The 16,839-nt window shown below is 39.1% G+C and overlaps 1 protein-coding gene across 2 annotated transcripts; it reads left to right on the plus strand.

Annotated features, from left to right (window-relative positions):
• Positions 1 to 464: 464 nt before the first annotated feature.
• On the plus strand, positions 465 to 16,293 carry yip2 (yippee interacting protein 2). 2 transcript variants are annotated; one of them, XR_013898887.1, is made up of 10 exons: positions 465 to 611; positions 2,768 to 2,934; positions 4,293 to 4,424; positions 5,110 to 5,232; positions 7,525 to 7,666; positions 8,879 to 9,054; positions 9,878 to 10,078; positions 10,620 to 10,774; positions 14,973 to 15,144; positions 15,696 to 16,292. XR_013898887.1 is itself a non-coding variant. In XM_080278943.1 (9 exons), the coding sequence occupies exons 1-9, from the start codon at positions 593 to 595 to the stop codon at positions 15,052 to 15,054; spliced, it is 1,197 nt and encodes a 398-aa protein (XP_080135069.1). In that variant the 5' UTR covers positions 465 to 592; the 3' UTR covers positions 15,055 to 16,293. The 2 variants fall into 2 exon arrangements, 1 of the variants encoding a protein (XP_080135069.1); XM_080278943.1 differs by having other exon boundaries at positions 14,973 to 16,293.
• The last annotated feature ends 546 nt before the right edge of the window (positions 16,294 to 16,839 follow it).

Raw genomic sequence — 16,839 nt, forward strand, 5'->3', positions numbered from 1 at the left:
CCCTTCTGCAGTCCACCATTCTCCATCTGAGGGGAAGGGAGGAAGTTAAGAAAGTTATACTGGTGCCATCACGGGAAAACTTCCCATAGGCAGAACAGGAGCTTAGAAATATACTCAAAATGAACAAGAACAAAACAATGAAACAGGAATGATTCAGACAAGATCTTTCTCTCTCGTGATATTGCTAAATAGTATTGGTTTAATCATAGCTGTATACTCAAGTGCAGAAATTACTTTTTTTGTTTTGCTTAAAATGAAAATGGAGGGAGGAGGGGAATTCCCAGTAGGCCTACGCTGCGGTTTATTCCCTCAAGGCAAAAAAAAGTATTAATGCACTCATATACCATTTACTACTTATAACAAGCCTATACTCAACATTCTTTTGGTTTATAACAGCAATCAATTTATTTTTTTTTATTCTTCCGGGTTAATTTGGGTATCTCCAGAAACGGCGGCAGGGAGAAGGTAGGCGGTCGCAGTCGGTCGGAGCCTGAGTCAGACGGTGGAGGGCAGGTCACTGTGAGGTGTTTGCTGGAGTTTTGTGTATTATTATTATTATTAGTGCCTTGTCATATTACCACATAATCAAGCAATGGCAGCGTTGACAAGAGGTAAGTGATGAGATTTGTCATTGGTGGGAATATTTAGCTTACTGGTGCCAACCGGAAGAGCCGCGTAAGCCTAATCATCGTGTGCATGCAAAACTACTAGGGTTCATTGGCTGCTTGTGAGGGAAGTTGGCAGAGGTAATCATGGAATAAAGTACCGTAAAGGGAATGAACGACTAAGAGGCTAGACTACGCAGCCGCTCGTGTGCTTGGCCTTGAAGCAGAATTGCCGTGTAGCTGGGGTAGCAACCCGCAGGCGATTCCTATCAAAAGCAGGGTACATTGCCCCACTAAGATTGATTGGCACACTTTATATCATATCAGGAAATATGTGTCGTTATCTTCCTGGGGCCTGACGTCTCAGGACTTGTTATTATTATTATTATTATTTTTAATAGCCCATCATTAGTTGAGTACGGTACTGCTACCTAACTTAATTCCCTTTAGTACAGTAATGATTTGCATTTTTTTTTTTTTCACAGTTCAGAGTATAACTGTTGGTACTCAGTAATTAAAGAAAAGTTCATCCCCTTCACTGATTTGTCAGATTTTGGGTAGGACAGAAAGTTCACTGAAACCCTTAAATTGGTTACATTGAAAGGGAAGGGGATCGGTGGAGTCAGGAGCCCAGGTTCAGAATAGTATGAACACAAAGACTGCCTTGTAAGAATCCCGAGGTTACGTAAGAGATACTGTATACAATTATCACTCATTGTCCAGGATAATTTCCTGCGAATTAGCAGAAACATGTTTAAGTTTCCTCGTAAACATTGTCTCTGCCCCCCCCCCTTTTTTTTTTTTCTATTGTTTTGAAAATGCCAGAGTTAGCTGGGACTTCTCATTTTCAGATTTCTTTTGTATTTTGCCTTTTATCTCATGTTTACCCATCTTAAAGGCCTTCTGTTCATTTGTTATTGGTTGAATCCCTTTAGTCCACTAATGTCTCTTATTTTTTTTCATATTGTCTCCATAATTATGATCTTATTTGGGTTAGGAATGACTTGAAAATGAAAAGTTTGTCAAACTTTCAATAACACCTTTTATTTGACTCATTTACATCTTTAATTTGGCTCATTTACACCTTTAATTTGGCTCATTTACACCTTTAATTTGGCTCATTTACATTATAATTTGACTTTCATTAACAAATTTAACAGTGGAAACAGGATAAACCATTATAGTACAGTTATGCCCTCATCGTAAAAGGGTTAAGAGTGAAACCTAGTGAGGGTCTTTTATTCCCACTCCTAATTACATTACCGGTATGTGTTTGTGAAGTGGCTAAGGCAAGTTGGAATTTTTCCAGTTAAAATATAAAGAATCATCAGATCCGTTTGCTGTATACAGTATTCCAATTGATTATTTTATTTTTTTTATGTATGGGTGAACGCATGAATTTTGTGGTTTGGTGTTTTATTGATTTTTTTTTTTTTTTTAGGCTATCCTACATAAATATCAGTGTACAGTACCGGTACTACTAGTTTCTTCTTATTTTTAATGGTGTGTTCCTACATTTATCTTTTTTTTTCTTTCCTTTTAAAGTAAGCATATTATGCACAGTTGACTTATCTACCTCTGATTTATCCTACAGTCTTCTGTCATTGTACTGTACAGAATTGTATATTACTGGTGTGGATGTGTTCCAAAATATAACAACTTCTTCCATACATCAGATGTGGGGACATTTGAATAGCAAATGAAGAGTTGAGATGAAGGATGAGACTTGGATAGGGTATATTAATGGTGTGATGTGTTAGATTGAGGTAATGTGGATATGTGGAGAGGATGGAGGATGACACCTGGATGGGGAGGATGAGAGGTGTGAACGTTGAGGGTAGGGTTGCAAGAGGCAGACTGGAAAAGACCTGGGATGAGGTTACACAGTGTGACCTCAGATTTGAGGTACTTAATAGTGAGGCTGCTAGAGATCGAGCAACATGGAAAACCACCATTAGGTGACCAAGGTTGATGCATACAAGCCTGTTGGAGCCTTTATAAACAAAACAAAATTAAATGATACTGTAACTTGGGAGAACTGGCAGATCAGAGTGGAAGGTAGCATTGTAACTGTAATAGACAGTATTTATGCAAATTTGTGCAAACTTAATAGCAAAAATTAAGTTTAAATACCCCAAGACTTTCACTGTTTTCTTCAATAGGTATATTCATCGTGGGAGCCAAGCGCACTCCCTTTGGTACGTTTGGAGGAAAATTGACAAAGCACACTCCCACTGACCTGCAGGAGGTTGCATCGAAGGCTGCCCTTGCTGCTAGTGGGGTCAACCCTGAGCGTGTTGATTCCGTAGTAATTGGCAATGTTATTGGGGTAAGTTTATCGTGTCATCTTCTAAACCTAAGTTTTCATGGATGGCAGTATGATGCTTTATTTATCTATTAGGTCAGGGATTAGCAACTTTTTTTCCATGCAGATCATTATTAGATACTATAGTAGCATGATTGTTAGCCAAGTAGCAGTATTTTTTGTCCTTTGTCTCTTATGGCTTACTTGCTTTAGACTGTCACACAGCAGTAAGTTATCTTTTTGAAACAGATTAAATAAATAAAATTAATATATTTTCATTCTTTAACCCTTCCATGCCTGGCTATTTATAGTGCCGTTGTTCTCTCACTATGGGAATTTTTCTGAAAATAGCCTGTTTTCAAACATTAATATCTCAGAAACTATAGCATTTAGGGAGACAAAGACCATTTTACTCACCAACTCTTCTTCCTGGGTATGAAAGTATCTTCAAGTCTGTAGGTCATCGTGTTGTTAAGTAATGACATAATGAAGAGAAGTAATTTTTGGCACAAGAGATAGGCTGTATTCGTCTGTTAGTGCGCAGCCCTGATTTTGGCTTCACTATCAGTGTGATAACTTCTCCAGTGCTGTACTAGATAAACTAGACACAGCAGTGTCCAGGGCATGCCCTATGGCATTATCGCTGAGCCCGTTCCTCGTATCCTTGGGAAGAGGGTTGGCAGGGGTAGATGAGGCAAAAGTCCTCGTGAGGTGGGAAGAGAATTGGACAAGAAGGGTTAAGAAAAAATCATCTTACACCTTGCAAAGTCACAGACGACTGAGGTATGGTTGGCTCGGCTGGCAGAACCCCTCCGAAGCTTTTGGTGACGAGATCAAATGGCATCCACTTCAAATTGTGACGCAAAAACAAGTGCGGTTCCAACCGACACCCAGCACCACCTGGCCACCGACTTCTTAACAGTTGTGTCTGACACCCGGTGATTAGGGGCAACTTTGGAGAGATAGACAAACAAATGAGGAAGTGAAGGAGTGTTGTGGTGTGGCTGTTGATGTGATAGAAAGTGTTATGAGAAATACATCAAGGTGGTTTGGACATGCAGAGCAGATGGAAAGTGAGAGATTAATGAGGAGAGAGTATGTGAGTGGGGTGGAAAGGGGGGGGAAGAGGGAGGGGGAGACTGAGGATGAGATGGAGGGATGGCATGGATAGGTTTATGAGAGAGGGAAGTGTAGAGTTGGAGGGAGGGCAGTGGAATGACAGAGGATAGGGGAACATGGAGGCGATTTGTTTGTAGCCACGCGGCTGTAGATAGATACCGGTGGATAGAGCTTTGAAATGCATACAACATCCTGAAGTATACTCTGAATAAATGTGATGCAGGTGAAATTCATCATCTTAATATCTGTGTTCCCATCTCCAGTGTGCCAACCCAGACACCATATACATTGCACGTCATGTTGGTCTGCGGTGTGGAGTGCCCCTTGAGGCCCCTGCCCTCACTGTGAATAGGCTGTGTGGCTCAGGGTTTCAGGCTGTTATCAATGGAGCACAAGTAAGTGAGAATAGGGAGCAACAAGTCATATTATAATAATGTATCATGTCTCAGTCCTCATTGTTTATGGCCACTCATAAGAGATTTTAAGGTGTCTGGCAATAGATAGTCCTCATTGTAAGCTCATGATGTGTTAAATAATTTCATAACTTTTCTATACAGTTGATGCAGTAAATTTAGGACATCTGGTAAATTGACTGTAGGTATCAGTGGAAGTTTAGTAGGCAATTTTTCCGTAATTTACTGGAGACTTTTAAGCAAAAGAAATGAAGAAAAGGGGACTTACAATAATGACAGTGTTTTTCATAGAATTAATGACAGTGATGGTAATCAGATAGTTCAAACTAGTTACCACTGTAACTAAATATCTGGCAGAGTTCCTCTAACACTTACTGCAAAAATCATCTCTGCTTTTAACCTTTTCAGTCCCAAGACTTACCATTTTATTCTGTTTTTGCCGTTCCTAGACTATTTTAATCAGGTTAGTAAAGATTTTTCTGTTCAGAGGGTTTTGAACAAATCCTTCATTAACCTTTTCACTATAAGAGGCCACTCTGAGCTTGAATAAGATTCTCATGATAGTGTGAGTAAAATAAATACAATAATACTGTATGTCATTATACTGGAGCATTTAATATTGTATTGCACTGTACTATACTGCTAACTCAGTGTGGTGTATCAACAGGAGATACTGATGGGGACTAGCAAGGTGGTGCTTACAGGAGGTTCGGATAGCATGAGCTTGGCACCATATGTTGTCCGTAACATTCGTTTTGGCACCCGGCTTGGCACAGATCTGTCCATGGAGGTAAGTGTGTCATTTGGTAAGGTACCGTAAGGAAAAGATTTGTGGAGCACTTATACAGCAGTTTTGTAATATTTTGGTGAATAGGTATTCAGTCTTCTAGTCAAGCAGTGGATGCCTGTTTATGCTTATAATGTACTGTATTAAATAAGCTAATCATTCCATTGTTCAGTAGATACCTGTTGGTTTAGTGAAAGAGCACTCAGTGTAGGGGTGTCGGCCATGCCTTACTTGGAATGACTTAAAGCTTACTTTAGGCAACAGGAGGTTATTCTGCCTGTAAAATGATACCTGGGAAGTCAATCTGTGTTCTGCCTTAGATGATCAGGCTTTTACAGTAGCTACTGTAAAAGCCTGATCTTCTAAGACCCCTTGTACATCTTGAGGAGGAATATACAATCAGCTGTCCCCCCCCCCCTTTGTTTTTTCTTTCTTGATTTTATGATGTAGTAAACACTGTACTCCAAGGTTAAATTGGAGTACAAGAGGAACAAACGAAAACTCAGTGCATTCACTGGTTTTGCTGATCCTGTTTGGGTATTGTATCATTACTGTCATTACTGGTGGGTTAATAATGTGATTATTGTATAATCCGTCCTTAGCATGATGTTCTGTTAGGTGGAGTTACTAACTGTCCACTGGTTCAGTGGGGTGCTACTTTCAGGTGACGGAGCATTGAGTGACAAGAAAATGCTTTCATAACACAGGTGACCTTTTACTGTACTAACTAGATGGTATTCCATGCTGTATAACCAGTACATGTACTCCGTGTGGGCAAGTGGGTTAAGGCTTTCCAACCAGGTGAAACCCATAATGATATTATGTTCCTCATATTTTGGATATCAGGCAACTTTGGCAACCTATGCCTTTAGAATTTTTTTCCCCACCAGTAATATACCGAGGTTAATGAAGATGTTGGTACTCTAAATGAATGATAATATAATGTTTTGCTGTAAATTTACCATATGAAATTAAATGACAGCTCTAAATATTGTTTTTTGAGTACTGTAATAATCTCATACTTTTCTAATTTTGTGGTTGTGTAGTTCTGTGCATAAATAATAGCATAACTTTTTGTTCTGTGTTATGATTTATGCATCAAGTGTTCATGTGCAAACTGTTTACACACACACACACACACACACACACACACACACCGCTCGCTGGTGCAGTGGTAACGTTCCCGCTTGCCAACTGGTGGACGGGAGTTCGCGCCTCGCTCAGGTTGCGAAAAGTTTCACTGACGAAATGGGTGGTTACTGTCCCCCTTGAGCAAGGGAACGGGTGTGTGCGTGTGTGAAGGTCACAGCCTTGCCCTTAGATCGGACTATATGAGCTCTCAGCTCCCTTCCGGGAGGGTAAAAGCTGACGATCACGACCATCAAGTGATCCTGACCGAACCGGTGAATTACACACACACACACACACACACACACACACACACACACACACACACACACACACACACCTCTCACTGGCGCAGTGGTAACGTTCTTGCTTGCCATCTGGTAGACGGGAGTTTGCACCTCGCTCAGGTTGCGAAAAGTTTCACTGACGAAGTGGGTGGTTACTGTCCCCCTTGAGCAAGGGTGTGTGTGTGTGTGTGTGTGTGTGTGTGAAAGTCACAGCCCTGCCCTTAGATCGGACTATATGAGCTCTCAGCTCCCTTCCAGGAGGGTAAAAGCTGATGATCACGACCATCAAGTGATCCTGACCGACTCGGTGAATCACACACACACACACACACACACCATTTGTGTGTGTGTGTGACTTAGCTTTGCTACCAAATTATAGCTGATTTAAGAGTCATATCAGTGTCAGTCATTTACAGCTTTTACTCACAAATACAGTAGATACTTGAAAAACAGACGAATCCATTCACTGAGAGTTCAGTGAAACAGTGACACCAATAAAGCCCAATTTGAATCTGTGTATACAGTGCTGTGCTGCTCTGCGGACCCATCTTTATGGACATCATTGAGGTACAACCATGTCAGCCCTTTGGGTAATGTTCAGTGTCCCAGTTTTGGGTCATGACTCTGGGCTCAAGGACCATTTTCATAAGGGTTTGAATCCTTGGACTGGTTGGGGTTTATTCATGCATAATGATTCTCTGGGTCTTAAGTTTCATGACCGAGTAATTTAGCCCTGGGTCCCGACACTTGTGATGAGGCAGTCAGGCATCGGAAGGTTGATGGATGGATGAATTACACAAACAGAACATACATCTCCTTATATTGAGGTTATATTCAACAAAGTTTGGGAAGAAACAACTACAGCATTTTCCCCCAACAGGACACTCTTTGGACATCTCTGACAGACCTTCATTGTAAAACACCAATGGGAGTAACTGCAGAAAACCTGGCAGAAAAATATAACATCACCCGTCAAGATGCAGATGACTTTGCTCTTAAAAGTCAGACAAACTGGCATAATGGTAAGTCATGTGAAGCTGTAGGAGACAATCCTACTATGTCAGTAAGTTTAGTTTTACCCTATCTGTATAGCCAAGATGATATGTAATACCTCACAATATGCACTTTGGATAGCATTTCTTCTTTTAAATAATTTCTTCATTTACATGCTGTGCGTGCATACCTACAGTTATATCATGCTTTCTCCAAACAAATCCTCTTCTTGAGGATCACCATGGTACAGTTGTTCTATTCTATACAGTGGAAGCTAAACCAAGTGGCAAAACCACCTAATTACTTTCCAGCAATTGCCGGAAGCTGTTAGGAAAAAATATTTTGATGTGTATATTTACTGTAATATAAGAGTTACAGTGTGAAGTGTGACACTGTTAACTTGTTGCTGACTGTTTTCTACCTAAGAGTGATAACTATGTGGCATGTTACCAAGCTTGTACCCACCTTTCACATGTGTTGTTGTGCTTCCCAGGGTTGATGTAAAATTAATATTGCATATACATGTTAATTTTCTCCATAAGTCATACAGGTAAATTTCTTGACTATTTTGAGACATGCAGATATTATTAACACCCTCTTAGAGGGGTTTGCATAAATAGTTAAGAATCACTGGGATAGGCTACATAACTGGAGAAAGTTAGTTGTAGCCTTCATTAACTCATTCACTCTTAGCCATAACTCTGAAGTTGAATAAAATTGTGTAGTGGTGGCAACACATGAGGGGTTAATTATGAAACTGCAGCAGACTTCTGTAATGAACTTCCACTTACCTACTACAATAGCCAGTCGAGCAGTCTTTCATACTGAATGTGGTTTTGTATACCGTACAGATGTGGCCTGCTGACTGCTGTACATCACTCTTGCATTACTTGTCATTTTGTAAACAATTTCACCATCACTGCCATGAACCTGTTTATAGTAATAATATTGCCTTATGGACTGTATATTAATTTTTCATTCATGTTCTTTGTGATTGTTAGTATACTGGTACAAGTCTGTGTATGTAAACTGTTCAGTGTTCATTGTGCAGTAATAGAATGTATCTACTGAACCAGGATTGGTCAGTGACTAAACTGTGTTCAGAAAATATGACCGTTATCGATTATCAGCTTCAGTGAATTTTTGTATTTAACTAAGCACTCCTCTTCCCAGGTTGTTAATGTAGAGGGTTTACAGTATTGTGCTTTAAATGATGATTGACTATATCAGTATTTGCACAGCCCAGAAAAATGGTCACTTCACTGCTGAAATCTGCCCTGTGCCTGTGAAGACAAAGAAAGGTGTAGAAGATATGACCGTTGATGAACATCCCAAGCCCAACACCACAGCTGAGGGATTGGCCAAGTTACCCCCAGTCTTTAAGAAGGGAGGCACAGTTACTGCTGGCACTGCATCGGTCAGTTCTCCATCAGTCCTCACTCCCATATGATTTTAACTTAAACACTCTGGAGCTCCTAAGATGCACTCAGTAGAATTAAATTGCTTGGTTTTAGGTGGAATGGATTACTAATGGTCACTGAGAGGGTTAATGGTGACAGTATTAACACACTCAGACTCGTGTGTAAGCAGAATTTAACTGCCAAACATTAACTGGAACAGAATACGGTACTAGTTATCTTGACCCCGCAAAGGTTATGTCAGTTTCTGGAATACATCTCTGCCATTAGTCAAGCTGCAAATTTACGATAGCTCTTACCACACCCATTTAACCTCTCCAGCACGAAGACTACATATGCTTTGATTTGTCTACCACCAAGCAAGTTTGCCTATTATAGAAGGATTGCGTACATTGGTGGGGATACATTTAGTCCTTACCAAGTTGTTTACTACTATTTTTCTGCCATAAGGATATCTGAAGATATCAAGAATAAAGTATAAAATGTCATCAGGGTGAAGGGCTTTCTGTAAAGGTCACTGGTGTTCAAAATTGTAATGCTAATGTATATAGCCTATGGTAGTTTGAATTTACCTAATGGGAAGGCACAGAGTAATTAGCCTAATAATGATTGTTGCCATTAGAGTTGAAATTTTTATGTTACAGCAGTATATATTGTGAATCTACCTTATGTTACAGGCACAAAGTAAGTGATATATAATGAGTGTTTTCACCATAGATATCAAGCCATCGTACAAAAGTTAGCTTCCCTTGTAAAGCTGAGCTACAATTGGGATATTAATGTTTGAATACAAAACTCTCAGCTACTGTATTGTTGTTGCAGGGGATCTGTGATGGTGCTGGAGCAGTGGTGATAGCATCAGAGGAGGCTTGCAAGGAACAGAATCTGACTCCACTTGCCAGACTGGTTGGGTATTCAGTTGCTGGTGTTGAACCCACTATCATGGGCATTGGGCCAGCACCAGCCATCAGGAAGCTGCTTAGCGTTTCAGGGCTGCAGCTCAAGGATGTGGGCTTAGTTGAGGTATGTTGATGTTGTAAAGTAGATGTAGAGAGGGTAAAGAAAGGAGAGGCAGCCAGTGAGAAGGTGGTAGAAAATTGTTGGTAATATTAAATGACGATAGACAAACTGAAGTAAGGATATAGAAATTGGATGGAAGATCGAGAGAGGCTGATTTATATTTATCAAGTAATGCCAGTTGCCCAATAAGGAAATGAAGTGCAGTACCATCTTTACTTGAACATGAATGCTACTTTTATAAATTGGTGACATGTAATTTTAAAGTTTTCAAGATTGTGTACTGGCATGTATTTGTAATGATACTATCAGAGTTATGATTAAATATGTAATGATATGAAAGGCTTGAGTGTTATCACTGTCAGTAGTTTTATATTTCTGTCGATAAGCAGTCTTTAGAGCATTAGTCAAATCATGAGCACTGAAAATGGTTAGTAGTTTTATATTTTCTCCCACAAACAATCATTTGAATAGCAGTTAATCACAGTCACCAGCCCAGACATTGTAACCTATGCCTCTTTATTCACTGATTTCATTTTGCTTGCAGATCAATGAGGCATTTGCGCCACAGACAATTGCATGCCAGCGTGAGTTGGACCTTGACCCGGCCATCTTAAATATGTGTGGTGGAGCCATTGCCCTTGGTCACCCACTGGGAGCCTCAGGGGCACGCATCACATCCCACGTTGTACATGAGTTGAAGTAAGTACTGTACTTTATGTGCTTGTAGAATTATGTTTGGTTATATCTCTGTAGGCCACTCGTGTATGTGTGTTTATCATTCTATTTATAGCATGCATTTTGCCATATAATGGTACCTATCTTGTACTACCATACCCCTTACTAGATGTCTCTGAATGTCAAAATGCATAGTGGGATGTGTTGGTGATGGATTTAATTTATATGGTTTTGTACTTAGAGCATGCTTTATATCTTCTGAATTCATACGGTATATGCTGTCATGTAATAATATGTGGTCTGTACTGCTTTCTTCATTATCAGAATGCTTTATCCTGTCTTGAAGTGTTACCTGTCTAACCTCAAGCCCAGAATGTTTCACTTGTGTGTGTATGCTTTCCAAAGCTTGATATCAGTATATCATTTTGGTTCTCGTAAAAGCCAGTGTGGTATCTCTTATCATATATCTTCAGTCCAAAGTCTGTGGTTGGAATGGTTTTTTATTGTGATTTAAGTTTTACAGTGCATAATGAGAAAACCGTTTATCAGCTCATTAGAATGAAGTTTTGTGGTGATATTTATCAGTTGTACAGGGAAAAGGATGAAAGAAAATCCCCGATATTGCATGTAGCTAGTTCCAAAACATTTTAGCAATTATTTTCTTATGATTCTTATTGTCAGTAGTCTTTTCTTCAGTACATAACCCTTGATTAATTTCATTAAAAACTGAAATTGGTCTTGAAAGACTCCTGGAGGAAATTATATTGGTATTCACATCTCAAAACTAAAATTTTTTGGATCATTTCACTCGCTCTTGGAAGCAGGTGGGTATCTCATCCTCCAATTACACATTAATATATGGTAATTACCATGTGGAGAGAATGGAGAATGAAAGACTGACTAAGAGGGTGTATGTACGTGAGGTGGAGGGATGGGGTTCAGAGGTATATGAGGGAAGGGGGGGTGAGCTGGGGGGAGGGTAGTCAAATGGTGGGTGACAGAGCGACTTCGAGGCGTTTTGTCTGCGGCCACCCTTTGCGGGATTAGGGCGTCGAGCTATAGATAGATAGATAGATAGATAGTTTTTGACTAATAGTAAATGTAACAAGTATGATTTACCTCATAATAAGTACACATCAGCAGTGAGTAGCCAGTGGCTAGGCAACAAGGGAGGAAGGGAGAGGTGGATGAAATATTTTGTTCGATGCATTAGGAGTCATTGGTAAGTGGTAATAAAAAGATCTGAGGAGAGTCACTGTGGTAAATAAAAAATCAGAGGGGAAAAAAAGAAACAGTTTTTCTTTGCCCATCAGGGGTACGGTGGATTGGATTTTCATATGTCCACGGTTTATGAATTAAATGAACGTGGATCTCTCTCTCTCTCTCTCTCTCGTTTGTGTGTGTGTGTGCGTGCATGTGTTTGGAAGCTCTTACAAACACTTGTCATCTTTTGCAAATCCCTCTTGCTTTCTGCCAGCAAAATATCATCATCAGACATTATAGCCACCATCTTCATTATCATTTTTTTTTTTTAATAAGGAGAGGGTAAAGCATTTATACCTGACCTTATACAAGCCACACCTTCCTTTTAGGAGCTTCACTGTATCTGATCTTCGTCTTTCACTGTGATGCCAAACCATAGTGTTTTTTTTTTTTTTTTTTTTTTTTTTTTTACATTCCATATAACCACATAAGCCTGCGTAGTTATGTTAAATGTCAGGTCATCATAGACACAAAGAACAAGGATCTTAGGCTTTTGTAACTCTTTCTAGTAACTGTTTAGAATTAAGATGGCTGTGGGATTCTCAGCCACACCAGCACCTCTTATTTAGTGTAGTTGGATCCAGCAAATATTAAGAATACAGACATGCTTAATATCCTGTCTGCCTCATCCCCATGTCCACTTGTGAGCATTATTATCAGTTCACATCATTGCTGTAAATAATGGGACAAAGAGCAGTGACTTTCAAAACCCAGTACAGTGTTGTGATTATAGGAACCCACTAAATTATTTAGAATATTGTGCAAGAGTTTCATAATTGTTGATCTAAAAAGTGAATTGATATTATGCACAGTTGTACATAGGAGTAAAACACTTATAAGCCTTATCAGTGCACGCATCTCAGCTTGGACTTAATTTTGTACATAAGAAAGACATGTTTATGTAAACTTGATATTGCATGTATCTTTGCTTTTATCTGATTTTTTTACATAATACCAAAATGTTTGAACACTTGTTTACTTATGTATATATTGCTTCTGGATGCAGGTCTGCAGACCTCTGTGTCCTGATAGTAGTTGATTATTGTATTCGTGGATGTTCCGAGTGTGACTTCAAAATAGACCCTCCCATGACCAAGGTGTTGGCACAGATTCCAACCACTCATTACCATTCGACACAGACAGCATTCAGCCAAAATCAGTCTCATTACCAAATGATGCAGGTTGCATCCAACAAAATAACAATTGATATGTTTGTTTACAAAAGCTTTTGCTAGTCCTATTTGCACCATCAATAGGAAGTACAAATATTCAGGAATCCTGAGAAAAAAGAAGCGTGGAGGTAGAAACAAAAATACAGGTGATGGAGTAAATAGTTCATAAACTATTTTCATTGCTACAGCAACCAGCTCGTGTGTCCTGGTAACATTATATTTAATAGAATAATTCCTATTTGAGCTACAGTGACTGTTTATTTTATGGATTTTTCCACATGTGGCAACATAGGATTGGATGATGGATGGATGTAGGATGGAAATTATAACTTTCTTTAAGCATAGTATTGTAAAACAAGTATATTTCTGTCAAGAATTGAAGAAAATATATAGTGAAGTAACAGTTAATTTGCCTCAGTTAGTCTTGTATACACCTCCAGCAGGGAGTACAACTATTGAGAAGTATTGATGAAAAAGAAGTATGGAGGTAGAAGGAAAACTGTTGTTAGGAAAATAAATAATCATAAACTTTTGGCATGTGGCTGTACAGGGAGGGAGGGGGTTGGATGTGTGAGGTCCTGCCCAGTTAGGGGGATGTGCTGAGTGCTCGGTTGTGGTTCAATGCAACTTGTGTCTTTTGGTAACAAGAGGGTTAAGATCGTGGTGTTTCCAGTAGCTGTCCAAGTGACACGTGAAGGCACCTACTGTACGATGGGGATACTGACTACAAAACCAGGGAGACTTCTAGGCATCAACTGTTCTGTATGGGAAAGAGTTCCACCTTTTTCAAGTCTCTGTGCACCTCTTGCACAGCTTCTGCTTCTGTCCTATAGTTTTGCCCTTGTGTTTTTGCAGGAATCTCCACTTGGACTTGTCTTTTTTTGCACAGTACTTATGGCTAAATCTAATATTGAATAATTGCATGGCTTGTTACCGGTAATTTGCTTGCAGTCATAAATGTGTGGCTAATTTTCAAGTTTGCAGTCACACATAATGCTTTTGGTGGTACGTATCAGGGTTAGCTGTAGCCAGTTTTGTGTGTTTATTTTTGTGTTTTTGTGTATGGGATGTTAAATACTAATAAGTAATCTTCATGAAATGCATTATGAGCCGCTGATGAATTAACACTTGTTTTTAATTTAAAGTTAATCACAATAAAATAAATGCTGTTTTGATATAAGAAGTATTATATATTTTATACTATAATCATTCAGTCATCAATTCAAAGTATGCCAGACTTCATTAAGGCAGTATTTTGACTCACATATCATAGAGTTTGTTGGGATGGACTCTCTACATGATTGTTATGCATTGTAATATGTGAATATCATACTTCAGCCTTAACACCTTTCAGTGTGATGATGTATTTTGTATTCTGTCCCTGCTGCTCCAGAATCATATGTTCACTTTAAGATAAACTTTTCAGATTGATGGGAGTAGATAAAAACATCATTAACTCTTTCACTGCAAGATGTGTTTCCTAGGGTGTATAAAATCATATGTAACTTGGCCCAAAATTGACCTCTCCATCTTCAGTGCTCATTTCTAATAAGAGATTGGCACTGTATTATGATGGTGGTCAGAGAGAAGTGCTATTGCAAGGATGTAGAGCTGTAGCATTGTCTTTTCTACCATTGAGCTACCAGAAATAAGTTCCAGAAGAACAAAAATCAGGGCCATGTTAAGGAGAGTATCATGGTTGCAAGCATAAATTGAAATATACATAATCTCAGTGAAGGGGTTAAGCACAGCAATGTTATGTGTCTGAGCTTATGTTTCTACCCCAGGCGACGTGGAATCAAGTATGGGATTGGTTCAGCCTGTATCGGTGGTGGACAGGGCATTGCTCTACTGCTGGAGAGCCTGTAAACCCCATCTCCAACCTCTGCCCCAACCCCTGCACTCTTACTTTGCATTGTATTTAGGGAAATACATTGTGCTACAAATAGAGATGTATCGGTATCGATGGTATCAGTCCATTTTTAGAGTATTGATATCAGCCAATTTTGTGCCAATACTATCGATACTTAAAAGGAATTTAGTGTGTGGCATATCACTCACTGGAAGTTATTTTGTTAAACAGAATTTGGATGTTTTATAGGGATGAAAAATAAATTACTGGGAATATCCATTTATTTAGTGTCGTATTTTTTTTTTGAGTACGTGGTGCATAGTAATACAGTACATTTTTTGGTAATGAGCCACATCCCCGTAAAACAAATAACTCAGAGTCAAATGGCCACCCCTTACGGGATTATGGCGTCTGGCAATAGATAGATAGATAGAGCCACATCTGCCACCATGGACATATATGAGACAGGTTGGTAGCCTCGCATCAGCAACTCAGAGCCCTGCCACAGCCCTCAGATGGCAGATATTACCTTTCCTCTCTGGAATTGGTATCAGTATCGGTAGTAGTATCGGTATCAGTCCAATTTTGTGGTATTGGTATCAGTATCAGTCAAAATTTTGGTATTGGTACATCTCTAGCTACAAACACTGTGAATCAGGGGATTTTATGAAGAAATGCCAGTATCAAGAGTAACTATAACTTTAAGATAATGTTGAACCCTTAAACCTGGAGGATGTTATTTGATGTACACACTTTCCCCCTATTTTATGTCTGGTTTGTTTATGCATACATAAAACTGCTCTTTATGACAGGTCTCTTTTCATCCCTGTCAGTCTTATATGGGCCCCTGAATAGTAAGGGTAGCCTGCTTTGCCTACAGTAAGTTAGGTCTCAGAGACCCTGTGGTCCCTGATTCTGTAATATTTTGCTGCAAAAGGTTGAATGTAACTGTGCTAGAATTCAACACTGGTATACTTAAAAGGCAAAAATTACAGCGCTATTGTACGTGTCTGTTTGCAGATGAATTTAGTTTCCTTATCATCATTAGTTTTTTACAGTACCAGTACCATTAAAGAAAGAAAATGAGTTAAAGATGAATGAAAATTGAAGACCTACCAGCTGTTTAAGGGTAAATGCAATTTGTACAATGCACTGTCAATGCAATTTTGTACTCCGTATGTAGCGATTTTAATGTAGCTTAATATTTTGTTTGTATTAGAGATTTAAATATATATGCATATATATTTGCTAAATGTATGTTTTAATCCATTATTGTATACCCAGCATTTTAATGTGATATTATTTTATGATATTAACCCTCACAGATACCAGCCTATATTTATTTTCCATTTCAGTGTTCAGTTTACATAATCTGTCTGTCATGTACTTTCTCATTTATTCCTGTGTACTGCTGCTGCATAATCCTGAAAGAGACACTCATTTTCAGGAAGTTAGTTTTTCATACTGTCAGTTAGATACAAAATCAAAGTCCAAGCTGAGATTCTCACACTCACAAGTATCTTTCTTTGCTTCTTTATTATTATTATGTTTTTTTTTTAACGAGTAAAAGCAGAGGATGGAAGGATGTTAATTGAGATGGATGCAGTAAGGAAGAGATGGGCAGAGTATTTTGAAAGATTGTTAAATGTAGAGGAGGAAAGGGTGGCTGAGATTGTGGCGGATGGAAGGGTGCAAGGAATAAATGTGTTGGGAGAGTTGAATGATTCTTTGATCACGAAGGAGGAAGTGGAGAAGGCAGTAAAGGAGATGAAAGCAGGGAAAGCTGCAGGTATGGATGGGTG

The sequence above is a fragment of the Coenobita brevimanus genome, chromosome 8 (assembly GCF_032717465.1).
Source record: "Coenobita brevimanus isolate Jiangsu-jjx chromosome 8, ASM3271746v2, whole genome shotgun sequence".
Classification (NCBI taxonomy): domain Eukaryota; kingdom Metazoa; phylum Arthropoda; class Malacostraca; order Decapoda; family Coenobitidae; genus Coenobita; species Coenobita brevimanus.